Source organism: Schistocerca gregaria, chromosome 1 (genome assembly GCF_023897955.1).
Source record: "Schistocerca gregaria isolate iqSchGreg1 chromosome 1, iqSchGreg1.2, whole genome shotgun sequence".
NCBI classification, from domain to species: Eukaryota; Metazoa; Arthropoda; class Insecta; order Orthoptera; family Acrididae; genus Schistocerca; species Schistocerca gregaria.
In genome coordinates this window covers 503,011,099-503,028,283 of record NC_064920.1, presented here as the reverse complement: position 1 = coordinate 503,028,283, position 17,185 = coordinate 503,011,099, and the positions used below count along the sequence as shown (strand labels likewise).

General features: G+C 40.5%; 1 protein-coding gene across 6 annotated transcripts in view; it reads right to left on the bottom strand.

Moving 5' to 3' along the window:
* The window catches only part of LOC126354139 (neurofibromin), a 447,919-nt gene that overhangs the window by 276,495 nt on the left and 154,239 nt on the right, over positions 1–17,185 (bottom strand). For all 6 annotated transcript variants that reach the window (XM_050003542.1, XM_050003568.1, XM_050003586.1 and 3 more), the window contains 4 exons: positions 14,031–14,246; positions 13,324–13,440; positions 9,235–9,413; positions 393–604 (listed from right to left, as the gene is read on the bottom strand). In XM_050003542.1, coding sequence (XP_049859499.1) covers positions 393–604; positions 9,235–9,413; positions 13,324–13,440; positions 14,031–14,246 — 724 coding nt within the window. The remainder of the gene's footprint in view (positions 1–392; positions 605–9,234; positions 9,414–13,323; positions 13,441–14,030; positions 14,247–17,185) is intronic.

The window sequence follows — 17,185 nt, the reverse complement described above, 5'->3', positions numbered from 1 at the left end:
AGAAATCTGTACTTTGTCCTAGCCAGGATTTGGATTGATTTTTCCTTTGCTGCAACAGCTCTGGATATAATCTTCAATTTTCCTGCTAAACCATGAACTTCATGAGTTGCTTCACACACTTACCCAACTGTTTTCTCATTCTGCTTCACATCTTTAAAAATATTATCTTTCAAATGAAAACCAGTATACACAATAAGACATAAGTTTTCTTCTAGCTGAACATGTGAATTCAATAAAATAAATGCTTATAGCTAAATCCAATTAAAAATCATAATCAGGTATGATGAAAGCACTAAAACTTCCTTTGAACAGAGACTTGAAGTTACAGTACATCTTCTGCGTAAAATGCAATACTAACAACTGTTAAAATACATAAACTGAATTATACTTGCCATCTGTGATGTGGTGACAACATTGGCAAGAGCCATAGCAATTGGAAGTTCACCTTTGTCGCTAATCATAGTAACCAACTGCACCAACTGTTCAAATCGGTCTGCCAAAACTGTTTCTGCCAAAGTGTCAAACTCTGTTCCTTGCTGAAGAATTTTAGTTAGAACTTCCATAAAAGCTGCTCTTGTTTGTAAATCACGGTTGTAGCCTAGATCTACGCAGGTGAAATTAAATAAGTATAAATAAAAACACTGCTCCCCAATGATAATCGATATAAAGCTTTATAAAAGGTGAGACAGGAGCTCTTATCAGTTAAGACATGAACTGGCAAATCCAAAAGAAGAATGCATAGAACTAAAAGGAGGTGTATAGGTGTTTAGGTATTGGGGAGTGGGGAAGGAAACGTAACTCCATTCTGGGATTAAAAGAGGCATGTAATGCACAAAATACATTAACAAAAATTTGAAGAAATTCTTATATTTTGAATGTCACATGAATCAGAGGTGCAACATAAGCAACTATCTTATCATACACATAATTAACAAACAAACAAAAAATTGTCACAATGGAAAATTAATTTTTAAGCTTTAATTCTTAAGAATTCTTGTAAACGTAGTAAAATATATGCAAACAGAATACTTTTTTACTGTTTCCTACAGTACAATTGTTTTTGTTTGGAAACCAGTACTTTTTGCTTCCATTTCTAACATTTTCATATATTGCAACAAAGGCCTCTTCTAGACTTTTCCATACATTGCAGTCTTAGCTACATGTATGCACATAGCTCCTGCATGTAACCTACCCACCTTTCATTAGTTCAAGTCTTGGTATCTTGGAATACAGTAAAGAACTTTCTTAGTCCATATACACACATCAAAAAAAGTTTTGCATCACTTCGTTTCTGAGAGTTCTGGAACCTGTACAGAAAATTGGAATAGAGATTAACATAAACATCATTTCTGCCCTTTTTATTGCTCATGAAAACCATACATTGCATGTTGTACCACCATACAGTGAAACCTCCAGAGGTGGTGGTCCAGACTGCTGTACACACCAGTACCTCTAGTACCCAGTAGCACGTCCTCTTGCAATGATGCATGCCTGTATTCGTCGTGGCATACTATCCACAAGCTCATCAAGGCTCTGTTGGTCCACATTGCCCCACTTCTCAATGGCGATTCAGCATACATACCTCAGAGTGGTTGGTGAGTCACGTTGTCCATAAACCGCCCTTTTTAATCTATCCCAGGCATGTTCGATATGGTTCATGTCTGGAGAACATGCTGGCCACTCTAGTTGAGCGATGTCGTTATCCTGAAGGAAGTCATTCACAAGATGTGGATGATGGGGGTGCGAATTGTCATCCATGAAGACGAATGCCTTGCCAATATGCTGCCGATATGGTTGTACTATCAGTTGGGGGATGGCATTCACATATCTCACAGCCATTACGGCCCCTTCCATGATCACCAATGGCATACGTCAGCCCCACATAATGCTACCACAAAACAGCAGGGAACCTCCACCTTGCTAACTTGCTGGACAGTATGTCTAAGGCATTCAGCCTGACCAAGTTGTCTCCAACTACATCTCCCACATATGTCTGGCTGAAGGCATATGTGACACTCATCAGTAGAGAGAATGTGGTGCCAATCCTGAGTGGTCCATTCGGCATGTTGGTGGGTCCATCTGTACCACACTGCATGGTGTTGTGGTTGCAAAGAGGGACCTCACCATGGAAGTTTGGAGCGAAGTTGTGCATCATGCAGGCTAATGTGCACAGTTTGAGTCATAACATGATGTCCTGTAGTTGCACAAAAAGCATTATTCATCATGGTGGCATTGATGTCAGGCTTCCTCTGAGCTATAATCAGTAGGCAGCAGTCATACAATGCAGTAATAGCCCTTGGGTGGCCTGGGCAAGACATTTCATCAACAGTTCATGTCTCTGAATCTCCTCCATGTCTGAACAACATAGCTTTGGTTCACTCCGAAATTCCTGGATACTTCCCTCGTTGAGAACCCTTCCTGGCACAAAGCAACAATGCGGACACAATTAAACCGTAGTATTGACTGTCTAGGCATGGTTGAACTACAGACAACATGAACTGTGTACCTCCTTCCTGGTGGAATGACTGGAACTGGCCAGCTGTTGGACTCCCTCTGCCTAATAGGCACTGCTCATGCATGGTTGTTTACATCTTTGGGCGGGTTTAGTGACATCTCTGACAGTCAAAGGGACTGTGTCTGTGACACAATATCCACAGTCAATGTCTATCTTTGGGAGTTCTGGAAACTGGGGTGATCCAAACCTTTTTTTGATGTGCGTACAATCCATTGACCTCATACAATGGACACCCTCTCCCCCTTCAACCAAACATCCATTTCATTTTCAATACAGTCACAATTATGTCTGCCAATGTATTTTGTTCCAATCCTCTCCCAGCGATTCTTATTACTGCCATTCCCATCACTGCTAACTGAGCAACTTTTAAATGGTTTTTACATTAGAAGTTTATGTTTCACTACCAAAAAAACATTGATCACAATCTTTTTTTTTAGGTACACCAGAAACTTAACTTTGAAAACTCTATTTGGTTTACAAAAAGCACATCAGGCCATTTTATCGTTTTGTTTATTTCTTTTGCTGTCTGTTGTCTTCAATTGCTCTAATATAGATTCCAAGACTTACCAAGCGGGAAAGCGCCGGCAGACAGGCACATGAACAAAACACACAAACACACACACAGAATTACTAGCTTTCGCAACCGATGGTTCCTTCTTGAGGAAGGAGAGGGAAAGACGAAAGGATGTGGGTTTTAAGGGAGAGGGTAAGGAGTCATTCCAATCCCGGGAGCGGAAAGACTTCCCTTAGGGGAAAAAAAGGACAGGTGTACACTCGCACACACACACATATCCATCCGCACATACACAGACACAAGCAGACATATTTAAAGGCAAAGAGTAAGGGCAGAGATGTCAGTCGAGGCGGAAGTACAGAGGCAAAGAAGTTGTTGAAAGACAGGTGAGGTATGAGCGGCGGCAACTTGAAATTAGCGGAGGTTGAGGCCTGGCGGGTATCGAAAAGAGAGGATATACTTAAGGGCGAGTTCCCATCTCCGGAGTTCGGATAGGTTGGTGTTGGTGAGAAGTATCCAGATAACTCGGACAGTGTAACACTGTGCCAAGATGTGCTGGCCATGCATCAAGGCATGTTTAGCCACAGAGTGATCCTCATTACCAACAAACACTGTCTGCCTGTGTCCATTCATGCGAATGGACAGTTTGTTGCTGGTCATTCCCACATAGAAAGCGTCACAGTGCAGGCAGGTCAGTTGGTAAATCACGTGGGTGCTTTCACACGTGGCTCTCCCTTTGATCGTGTACACCTTCCGGGTTACAGGACTGGAGTAGGTGATGGTGGGAGGGTGCATAGGACAGGTTTTACACCGGGGGTGGTTGCAAGGGTAGGAGCCAGAGGGTAGGGAAGGTGGTTTGGGGATTTCATAGGGATGAACCAAGAGGTTACGAAGGTTAGGTGGATGGCGGAAAGACACTCTTGGTGGAGTGGGGAGGATTTCATGAAGGATGGATCTCATTTCGGGGCAGGATTTTAGGAAGTCGTATCCCTGCTGGAGAGCCACAGTCAAGGTCTGATCCAGTCCCGGGAAGAATTCTGTCACAAGTGGGACACTTTTGGGGTTCTTCTGTGAGAGGTTCTGGGTTTGAGGGGATGAGGAGGTGGCTCTGGTTATCTGCTTCTGTACCAGGTTGGGAGGGTAGTTGCGGGATGCGAAAGCTGTTTTCATGTTGTTGGTGTAACGGTCGAGGGATTCAGGACTGGAGCAGATTCGTTTCCCACGAAGGCCTAGGCTGTAGGGAAGTGACCGTTTGATATGGAATGGGTGGCAGCTGTCATAATGGAGGTACTGTTGCTTGTTGGTGGGTTTGATGTGGACGGATGTGTGCAGCTGGCCATTGGACAGATGGAGGTCAACGTCTAGGAAAGTGGCATGGGATTTGGAGTAGGACCAGGTGAATCTGATGGAACCAAAGGAGTTGAGGTTGGAGAGGAAATTCTGGAGTTGTTCTTCACTGTGAGTCCAGATCATGAAGATGTCATCAATAAATCTGTACCAAACTTTGGGTTGGCAGGCTTGGGTAACCCAGAAGGCTTCCTCTAAGCGACACATAAATAGGTTGGCATACGAGGGGGCCATCCTGGTACCCATGGCTGTTCCCTTTAATTGTTGGTATGTCTGGCCTTCAAAAGTGAAGAAGTTGTGGGTCAGGATGAAGCTGGCTAAGGTGACGAGGAAAGAGGTTTTAGGTAGGGTGGCAGGTGATCGGCATGAAAGGAAGTGCTCCATTGCAGCGAGGCCCTGGACGTGTGGGATATTCGTGTATAGGGAAGTGGCATCAATGGTTACAAGGATGGTTTCCGGGGGTAACAGACTGGATACGGATTCCAGGCGTTCGAGAAAGTGGTTGGTGTCTTTGATGAAGGATGGGAGACTGCATGTAATGGGTTGAAGGTGTTGATCTACGTAGGCAGAGATACGTTCTGTGGGGGCTTGGTAACCAGCTACAATGGGGCGGCCAGGATGTTTGGGTTTGTGGATTTTAGGAAGTAGGTAGAAGGTAGGAGTGCGAGGTGTCGGTGGGGTGAGGAGTTTGATGGAGTCAGGTGAAAGGTTTTGTAGGGGGCCTAAGGTTCTGAGGATTCCTTGAAGCTCCGCCTGGACATCAGGTATGGGATTACCTTGGCAAACTTTGTATGTAGAGTTGTCTGAAAGCTGACGTAGTCCCTCAGCCACATACTCCCGACGATCAAGTACCACGGTCGTGGAACCCTTGTCAGCCGGAAGAATGATGATGGATCGGTCAGCTTTCAGATCATGGATAGCCTGGGCTTCGGCTGTGGTGATGTTGGGAGTAGGATTAAGGTTTTTCAAGAATGATTGAGAGGCAAGGCTGGAAGTGAGAAATTCCTGGAAGGTTTGGAGAGGGTGATTTTGAGGAAGAGGAGGTGGGTCCCGCTGTGATGGAGGACGGAACTGTTGCAGGCAGGGTTCAATTTGGATAGTGTCTTGGGGAGTTGGATCATTAGGAGTGGGATCAGGATTGTTTTTCTTCGTGGCAAAGTGATATTTCCAGCAGAGACTACGAGTGTAGGACAGTAAATCCTTGACAAGAGCAGTTTGGTTGAACCTGGGAGTGGGGCTGAAGGTGAGGCCTTTGGATAGGACAGAGGTTTCGGATTGGGAGAGGGGTTTGGAGGAAAGGTTAACTACTGAATTGGGGTGTTGTGGTTCCAGATTGTGTTGACTAGAATTTTGAGGTGTTGGGGGGAGTGGAGCTGGGAGTGGGAGATTGAGTAGATGGGAGAGACTGGGTCTGTGTGCAATGAGAGGAGGTTGAGGTTTGTTGAAAAGGTTGTGGAGGGTGAGTGAGTTGCCTTTCCGGAGGTGGGAAACCAGGAGATTGGATAGTTTTTTGAGGTGGAGGGTGGCATGTTGTTCTAATTTGCGGTTGGCCTGTAGGAGGATGCTATGTACAGCCGGTGTGGATGTGGGAGAGGAAAGATTGAGGACTTTGATTTGGGATAGGAGTTGACGGGTGTGTTCATTGGCCGAGTCGATGTATAGGTGAAGGATTAGGCGGGTGAGGGCTATGGATTGTGCTATTTGGAACTGGTATAAGGACTGATGGAAAGAAGGATTGCAGCCAGAGATAGGAACTTTAAGTGTGAGGCCTTTGGGAGTAATGCCAAATGTCAGACAAGCCTGAGTAAAAAAAATATGGGAGCGTAATCTGGCTAGGGTGAAGGCATGTTTGCGGAGGGAATGTAAATAAAATTTAATGGGGTCGTTGTAGGGATGTTGTGAGGTTGACATGGTATTAGTAGGTGGAAAGGGTAATATGAGGTTAAAGTGAAAGTAAATAGAGATTTGTATAGGGAGAGATAAAGGTGTGAAAAAAGTCGAAAAAGTGTTGGTTTGAGATGAGCTATGTTGATCATGTGCTGAACTTAGGTTGGTGAACAACAATGGGTGCAAAGGTTGGGTAGTTATGTTGTCTCCAGATCACGTTAAAGGGTGGGGAAATTCAAGAAAATTTCGAAAAAAATTTTCTCGAAAAAAAAAAAAAAATTCGAAAAAAGTTTCGGAAAAATAATTTCCGAAAAAATAAAATTCGAAAAAATTTTTCGAATAAAATCTCAAAGAATATGTGTGTAAATGTATTCAAAGGACTGGTTATGTACTGGCAGGTTATGAGAATGGGGCTAACAATTCTTTGATGAAGAAATAATAACGTGTAAACCTGTGGGAAGCTGCTAAAAAATGATCGGTTATGTGGGAAAAACGGGAATGGAAATAAAACGAAAGTTGGAAAAATCTGAGATGGTTGTGTAATGGGTGAAAGGAACTGAAGCTGTGAAATAGTATTCACGTGTTTACAACAATGGATTTTATAACAGCGGTTATGTTGAAAGCGTTGAAAATTTTAGGTTATGGTTTGGAAGTAAATTACGTATTATTGAGTATAATTAGGCAGGATAAAATGTATGGTAGATTACGGAAAAATGGAAGATGAATACAGAGTGAAACTTCTTGTACAAACGAAAAGAGAAAGTAAGACGATAGAGAAGATTTCAAAATGCAACAGAGACAATAACAAACGTAATTGTTGGGTTCAAATTAATGATGATGTAAATAAAATAGAAAGAAACTTCCACATGGGAAAAATATATTAAAAACAAAGATTCCAAGACTTACCAAGCGGGAAAGCGCCGGCAGACAGGCACATGAACAAAACACACAAACACACACACAGAATTACGAGCTTTCGCAACTGGCAGTTGCTTCGTCAGGAAGGAAGGAAGGAGAGGGAAAAATGAAAGGATGTGGGTTTTAAGGGAGAGGGTAAGGAGTCATTCCAATCCCGGGAGCGGAAAGACTTCCCTTAGGGGGAAAAAAAGGACAGGTGTACACTCGCACACACACACACACACACACACACACACACACACACACACATATCCATCTGCACATACACAGACACAAGCAGACATATTTAAAGGCAAATAGTAAGGGCAGAGATGATTTATGCCAGAATACTACACACAGTGGTTCATGTAACATGGACTATACTAATACATTATAATCAATTCAAGAGATCACAGTAAGCTTTACAATAAATAACAGCACATAAAGGAGAGAGCATTTTGATATATAGCTAATACTTGTAACTGCTCTGCCGCTGAAATGTTAAGGAATTTGTACTTTAAATAAAATTAAATAAAACATGAGATTTTTTTCTTGACCAATAAGTTGACAAAACAGTGGCTGTGCTTCTTCTTATACAAACAGATGAGAGACCAGAATGAGATTTTCACTCTGCAGCGGAGTGTGCGCTGATATGAAACTTCCTGGCAGATTAAAACTGTGTGCCCAACCGAGACTCGAACTCGGGACCTTTGCCTTTCGCGGGCAAGTGCTCTACCAACTGAGCTACCGAAGCACGACTCACGTCCGGTACTCACAGCTTTACTTCTGCCAGTATCCGTCTCCTACCATCCAAACTTTACAGAAGCTCTTCTGCGAACCTTGCAGAACTAGCACTCCTGAAAGAAAGGATACTGCGGAGACATGGCTTAGCCACAGCCTGGGGGATGTTTCCAGAATGAGATTTTCACTCTGCAGCGGAGTGTGTGCTGATATGAAACTTCCTGGCAGATTAAAACTGTGTGCCCGACCGATACTCGAACTCGGGACCTTTGCCTTTCGCGGGCAAGTGCTCTACCAACTGAGCTACCGAAGCACGACTCACGTCCGGTACTCACAGCTTTACTTCTGCCAGTATCCGTCTCCTACCTTCCAAACTTTACAGAAGCTCTTCTGCGAACCTTGCAGAACTAGCACTCCTGAAAGAAAGGATACTGTGGAGACATGGCTTAGCCACAGCCCGAGTTCGAGTCTCGGTCGGGCACACAGTTTTAATCTGCCAGGAAGTTTCAGATGAGAGACATTCGATATGTTATTGCAGAAGGTGAAGTGTAGCTCCACCAGCTTGCATGGCCCACTGGCTAATGCCGTGAATATTAAACATTTTGGATGTTGCTGGCACAGTGTGGGCTGGCTCTTGCGTTGCCAGCATGGTGCTGGTGTAGCCTGGATACCAGTGTGAACACCGCAATACAAAACAACAGGTTTGATATCTACATCTACATCTACATCCATACTCCGCAAGCCACCTGACGCGTGTCCTGACCTGGCCAGACATGTCTCGGCCCAGCACATTGTGTGAACACAAACTAAAAACAGGTTTGATATCTACGCATATCCTGACATGGCCAGACATGTCTCGGCCCGGCACACAGTGTGAACACAAACCAATGCACTGCATTAAATTATTCAGAATTTTATTCTTTGAAAGACAAAATATAAACCATATAAAATGGAAAATTCAAGTAAGTTAATTATTAAAATTACAAAGAAACAGAATTATTGGGCAGCAGTATTTTCCATTAGAAAATAGAAAACAATGCTTCTAACTTTGAGAACCATACATTTCTCCTTCAGGAAAGAAAGAGACTTGCTTGTGGGAGACTGATAACTTGTGGCTGGTCACAGTAACTGTATATTAAGGGAGAATTGCCTATTATTGTTCCTTAATTGCGTAATTCTATAGTTCCAAAAACTAGGAGCATTGTTTTCCAATTTAAATGTTTGTAGTGTTGGGAATTTGAACAGAATACAAATGCACTTCTACCACTATTATCCATATTCATACATAATTTGTAGTGCATTATATTCATAATAGTAATAAGAAATGAATTACCAATTGAGTGCATTAGTCCACTGTCTATGTTAGCTGAAAGGAGATTAGACATAGCCTGAATTGTTGCATTACGGAGTGTACTTATTTTTCCTGCTGTTACCCTTTGTCTTGACACTTCTTTTTCTACATCCTGAGCATCAGTACAGTCATTCAAAAGGTTCATGAATAGAGTAAAGTACCTGGAATCACAGACGAACATTAATTAAAAGATGTCACAATGGTATCTCCATTTCACTAAGTCTGGAAAACCTTTAATTCTAATTTTAAAATTTATATACAGCCTTAGCATTTGCCAATTTGTGCTGAATTACTTCCAGCTTCTAAGTAAATAAAGGCAACTATATGGAATCAAACAGACTATAAGCGTTAATACTGAAATGTGTCATCCACAAAGCATTATATAATACATTTCGTATTTGTAAACACAATACACAAAGTAACTCACTATACAGCTTCCTTAATCAGGCCACACTATCAATCAGTTTTTACCCTCACAAAAAGAGATATTAAATCCTGAAATTGCTGAAATGAGTTTATGCATTTACACAGTATGACTTCAAATTTACGTGAAGGTACATCTCTCCTCAATCTGAACCCTGGTTTGAATACAACAGTGCTCTAATAGGCACAGTCCTATTAAAGATTGAACATCCTTGTCTTCCTCTGATGAATTACCTTGTCCAGTCATTTTTGTAGTTGTAACAGTCCACCCTTCTAGGAAACTTCCAACTATTTATGACAAATCTAGATGCATTATTGAGCTTACTGGCACACAAGAAGAAACAGTTAGTAGTCTGTGTGGACTTCAATGTAGATTTCTTAAAATATTCTACACGAAAAGTGAAATCGAATAATTAATTGGCTATTTCAATTTGATTTCAGTAGTGAACTTTCCAATTCATGTGCAGAAAGATAGCAGGACCCTACTCAAAAACATTTTGTAGACAATGCTCACCTGAAGCAATTAACGTGTATCAAATTGTTAATGGACTACCTGACCATGAAGCACAATTAATAGAAATAAACAATGCACCATCTTACATCTCTGAGGCATGTTGATACAAAGCAATGATACTCATTAATGAGAACAGGGTACAATGTTTTAAGAATAAGTTCAAAGAGATCGATGAGGCATATACAGAAAGAGATGCTCATGTGGAATTGAATATACGACATAGCAAAATGCTGACAATATTTGAAAGTAACTTTCCTAAAAAGATATCTGGAAAGCCCCTTAAAAACAAGTAAGCATTGATTAACTAAAGAGATTAAAATCTCATTCAAGAGGAGAAAGGAAATTTATGGAATCAGTCAAAATCCAACATTAAAAAAAATTGTAATATTTCAAGAGAAGTCTTCAAAATGTCCAGAAATATGCATATCCTGACATAATGCCTCCATCCGAATGTGCTTGGCCAATCAAATTCTGGTCAATAATTATTTCTCCCCTGAAGGCAACTTTATAAATGAAACTGTATAGTTGCAATGGTACAACCATGGCATTTTCCTATGCTAACCTGTTCATGGGTTACCTAAAGGAACCCTCACAGTTTACCCTGCAAATTAAATATCTATTCTGCTTCACATTCATTAATAGCATCTTCATGATATGGACCTATGGCAAGGACACCGTCTACTTCTGCAAAACTTCAACATGTACTCTTAGATTTGCTTCACATGGTCCTTCTCAACATAATAAGCTACCACCTTGAATGCTATTCTCAACCTTTCTGATGGCTTAATATGAGGGTTGAAACTTAAATAGTGGCAACTATTTAGTCACAACCAATACAAAAGAGTTACATGTTTGCACCTGTTACTGTCCTTCAAAGTAGTCACCAGCATTGTATAGAACCCGTTGCCAGCCATGTGGAAGGTGTAGTATACTGTTAGCAGAGCCTGTTCTGTTGATGGTGTGAATGGAACAGTCTAAAGTAATGGTGACTCGAGTACGACTGTGATGGTGTTATCTTAACACATTACGTTCCTCCATGGCAGACCGTCAATGCACAGTAATACTGTTCGTTTTTGGAGCATCACCTGCGACCAGCTTTGTGAAAGAAGCGGTGACACTTTCTGTGCAACCAGCCCATCATTTTGCATGACAATACACGGGCATGTACAGCGCAAGCTGTGGCTGTCCTGTTTGGTCAATGGGAAGTACTGTACCATCTACCATACTCACCGGACTTAAGTCCTTGTGACTTTGATTTGGTTCCGAAGATGAAGGAACCACTTCGTGGCATTCACTCTTCACAACTGTTCCAGAGATTCGACAGGCAGTAGACTGATCCATTCGCACCATCAACAGAACAGGCTCTGCTAACGGTATACTACGCTTTCCACAATGCTGGCAGCGGGATCTACACAACACTGGCGACTACTTTGAAGGACAGTAACAGGTGCAAACATGTAACTCTTTTGTATTGGTTGTGAATAAATAGCTGCCACTATTTAAGTTCCAACCCTCGTACAAATCTCTGTCATAAGAAACACACATATCACCACCAGTTTTTAGACACTGTCAGCTGTCACCACCTCACACAAAAAAGTTCCTCCTATATCGTTTTTGTTTATTTGATTCACACATCCAATAATGAGCAGATGTACAATATATAGGACATAAAACATGTGTCTGATTTTGTTTCTAATCAATAATGGTAATTTGATGAAAGGTAGGCTGACGACATATATAACCTCATTTGGCTCACCAGATAAATGTTTGCTTTTTCAAAGACTGATCTTGTGTATTTCCCCATTTACAGGAAAATTTTCTAGGTGATTTTTTCCTCCTGAAGGGGCTATTTCTAGAATGTAAACACAGGTCACTGGAAATACATTTTGTTGATTGAATATAAGTTGGATGGCTGATCATATTGGTACGCTTTCCATTTTTTTGATTAGCCTCTTCTACATTTTTCTCTGATTAAGGCTACCGGAAAGACTATGTTATGCTATTATTGAATAAGCAAGTCCATGATACAGATTTTCATAACCTTAGCACCTGCAATCACTGTATCTATAGTAGCAAATCCACATTATCTGAATACACTGACAACATTGCCATAGTGTTTTCGTGCAGTTATTCTGTAAACAGATTTCCCATTGTTGTGCTCTAGGATAGGGATATTGTACTTCAATCGCCTACCCCTCCTCCCAACTAAAACTATTTTCAATTGCACTCTGAGCTTAGGCAGATCCTAAGCCACACTTGCTTTCAATCCTGCACACCATGAGTTGCAGGATTTGTCCAGTATGCTCAGCCCCCACCTCCTACGTACGTGTAGCTGCACGCATTTCCAATCCAATCAAAAACAGGGTGTTGAATGAAAGAAGTCACATTGTCTAGTAGCTGTGCTGCAATTACTTTGCAGTATTCAGAGAGAATTTCATGACTACGTGTTGGTTTATCCATATGAATGGTTACTGCAACCTGTGGCCAACTGCAAAGCTCCTGATTATTGAAAATTTTGGACACTGTAACATATATGAATTCAACTGCTTCAACACCAAAGCCATTTGTGTCACGTCTCCCCCCCCCCCCCCCCCCCCCCCCCCGATCCTCTCCCTCTCAGTTCCTTGCACTGTACATGGCACAACTGTCCTATTGACAGATCAGCCATTTCACAATCACATTTACTCAAATATGCATCAGTCCTCTTCCTCCTCTGCCAACCAATTTCCTCTCATTGTTTTCCATGATATTTCTCAACCATTCCAACATTTTATTGCTGTCTCCACCTTCTCTCTCTAAGATTATGGCAGCCCACTTTTCTGACTGTTGCCAGAATTTATCCACATTTTGCCACTACTGGCTACCTCTCTACTGTATGACAATACTTCTCTTACTCTCTCCCTTTCCTGCACATCTCCCTTCTCCTACTGAGAGTCAGTACAGTTTTATGATTTTTGAAGTGCACGTCTACCATCTATATCACTTTATGCTCCTTGGCAAGTGGGTGGTTGTCTGTCTCTAATTTTTAAATCAGTAGCTAGTTCAAGTATTTTCATCCAAATGTTCTGCTGCTTTAGTCATAATCATAACATCTTTACATCTATTTCCATATCCAAGACTAGTTATTTACTTACTTAAGAAACAGTTGACTTTTGGCTTCCATTAAATCACCTCTGTCTGATTCTTCTGGCTGAAGAGGTAAGCCACGAAGTAATGCTGCCACTGCTTCCATACATGCTTGGTCAAGATCTCTATCAAAAAGAAGGATCAGAAATAAATATAGTTTCTTAAAATCTTGTAGCAAGAATGTATGTTTGTAACTCTATATACAGATAAGTCACAAGAACAATTCTGAATGTGAAAACATATCATAACCTTCCTATTACAGTCTAGATTGCAGCACTTTCTTTGTACAAGGTGACTTGTTTCAATCACTCTTTCAAATCATCTTCAAGCCATACAGTTGTAACTGCTGTAACTTGTCAGATCACTAAAGCACAACTTGAGTAGGGAAGTTACAATTTAGTGAACCGACAAGTTACTATTGTAATGACTATATGATCTGAAGCTGACCACGAAGTGTAGTTGAAGCTGATTGCTTTATATCAAGAAAGTGTAGCTATCTAGGCATTATAATAAAAAAAGTTTTATACACTACTGACAACATGTGCACCATAATTTCATCACGTTAAACATAATAACCACATGAAAATTACAAATACACAATCTGCATTATTGTTAAGGTGAATTCATTAATAGATTTTACTCGCAGGACTTCTCTCAATCTGTTTATTTAATTAATTACTAAAATATATGCCAGTCTGTTATTTTATGTTATTACCTCGTAATAACTGTGACATCACCAGAACCTGGTGGTGCTATCTGATGAGATGTTCCCATAACCCAATCAGTTAGATACTCCACTAGTTTATTCCGAAATTTCATTTCCTGTCGAAATGCTAAGTCATCTCGGCGTTTCATCATTGCTTCTACTAGTTGGCAAAGCTTCGTTTTTATGTGAATAGCATGAACAGTCATGTCTAAATGACGCACATACCTGTAAACAAATATTATAGTTTGATAACCAGCACTTCATTTCATTTTTTTTTTTTTTTGTTATAATGTGTTATATACATATATATGGTATTATGCTTAGAAGTTCATGGTTTTTTTTAGCTTTGGATGATTCTAATAATAATAATAATAAAATAAATAGAAAAAGGTTGATAATGGAAAAAAGATAAATCTGAAGAATTATACCTCAAATATAATGTATATATAACCTTCACCAGTTCTTAAAATTAATTATAAAATTCACTCCATTTTACATTGGATCCATGCTGGTCTTGGTAAAACTCATCACAGCACCCATTGTGCCTCTTAACAACCTCTATTTTTTAGATAAACCCCTACACTTTTGTGGACTCACTGTTACCATGTCTTCTGGGTTGCCAGGTGTTTAGTTAGGCTCACAGCATGAACCACATATGACTTACTGCATACCAAAAATATCTATCTACGATAACAGTATTCAATATGTGTGTTTATTATATTAGGTAACAATAATTGTTATTACTGTTATGTGAAAATGTGACTACAGTATTCTTTGTTATGTTTGGCATGTCAGCTGCTTATAATTTTTTGTGCCTTGAGCCTTAGACGATACCTGTGGGATATTTGTTAAATAATGTTATTTTTAGCTGTCCAGGAATCAGGGCTTTTTAATGCCAAGTTGAAAGTCCACACCTACAGTGATGTTACCTATGATATCTCCATTTAGAAAACACTGTAATACAATACGATCAGATGTAATGCTCTCTCCACATTTGCATCTGTCCTATTATTTCCATCTTTACAGGATACAGCTTACATGCTTTTATGAAATGGGTCATGAACTTGGATTCATATACTGCAATTACTTCCTTTCTCAGATGTCAGTGAAAAACTGATAAACATAACAGACAGTTTCTGTATTATCCCAATACCTCTCACATGTACTAGTTCTCCTAGCACATACCAGTTATCCAGGACTTAAGTTGCACTTTATTCATGATTTGTTTCCCAATGATTTGCCTCACATATTCAGTGTTCTCCTTCTGAAACAAATAGCATGCAAACCTGAATCTGGCAATTATATCAATGCAATATATTCCCAGAATTACTAAAAATGCTTCTATTGGTGTTGCACTAAATGCTCCCAAACATCTTAGAAGAACACTTCACCACTTATGTCTTAGGTGTGTTTTCCCATGTTGATAGTGCAGCTACAGGACCCGCACGCTTGCTGTGATTTCAATAACGACAACAAAGATGGTATAATGATACAGAATCACTGCTGACAACAGTAATTTATAACTCACAGTTACAACATGAGCTAGTTTATGTATTATTTTGCAGTTTCTCAGTGACTTTACTGATGTGAGCTGAGAAATCTCTTTTTTTTTTTATTTATGTAAATCCTAACTTCACAGTTAAGTCACTTTTAATTAGACAGTCTACAGGTGAAAAAAAGTTTGTCTAGTCGACAATCTCTGATTTTATCATTAATGCACCATTGCTGCTTCAGTGATGGAGCATTTGTTGTTTTTTGCCTCAGGCTTTGCCCACGAGTCTTCTGAGGCAACTACTAGAAAATCATCTGCGTAGCTGATGCTGCTGCCTATGTCACCTTCCCCATCTGATACAGCTAGCAAGAGTTCATTGGACAACGTGTGGTGGAAGTAGTTGGCACATTTGATTCACTTTTGGGAGGAAGATTGTTCAAATCCACATCCGGCCTTCCAGATTTAGATTTTCCTTCATTTCCCTAGGTTGCTCCAAGCAAGTGCCTAGATGGTGCCTTTCAGAGGACATGGCTGATTTCTTTCCCCATGCTTGAAACATTTAGAGTTTGTGCTCTGTGTCTAATCTTCCTTCCTTCCTTCCTTCCTTCCTTCCTTCAAAAAACCTGGCCCACAGATGGAGCCTGAGGACAGCCTGTTGCGATATATTTATCTTTACCTGTCCAACCTGCCACTCAACAGTTCATCTTCTGCAGTTGTTTACCAGACTACTGAAGAGGCATTTTGTGTTTCAAGAGCTCTTAATCTGGTGAACATCACTTCTGCAATCTGCATCACTGTAGCTATAGCATATTGTCTAGGTGTGCCATCTACTACTCTTATAATCCTCTATAATGCATCATCAATAGACTTCCCCTATCTGAATCCAAAATGACTCTGGTGCAAGCCATGAAGCTCACTGTGTGCCTGCAAACAGTGACACAGGAGCCTCACCTCAATTTAGCCAAAGTGTTTATTATGCATATGGGTCTATTACTCCTTAGGTCTGGTGCATCTTTGTCATCTCCCCTTTTAATAAATACTGCTATTAGTGTTTTCCAGATCTCTGCAATACATCCTAGTATGAGTGATAAGAATGTATATTAAAGGAGTCACTATCTGTGGAGATGCATGTTACAAGATCTCGGGTTAAATATCGTCAAGTCCTGAGGAATCCGATTTCATCTTGCAGATTTCTGAGGCTACCTCTTCTTCTGTAAAAGGAAGTACAACATGATTGTTAAGATATTCAATATGCATTTGATTTTGAAAGTAAGTGTGCCAGTCACTGTCTGTAGCAATGTTATTCTCAGGAAGAAGTGTCTGGAGACGGTGTTCCACTGACTCTCTCAAGCTGCTCCCAGATCCCTCATGCTTCCAGCTTCTCTTCATCGAGCTGAAATAACTACAAATAATTTTACTTTTTCATATAACATTTTGTATGGCTGTCCCGAGACAGTGCACTGTAATGGGCTTCTTATGTAACAATGAGCTTGTTTTGAGATTAAGACTTCTTCCCTTATACTCTATATTTGATCAGTAGTAATACTCCAAAGTCACATGGCACACATTTCACATTAGCAATAGTAAAGTAACTATTACATGACAAATATTGACTACATAATGCACAATCAAGTTGGGGTAATGCAAGAGTAGGTTTAATAATGAATAAAAA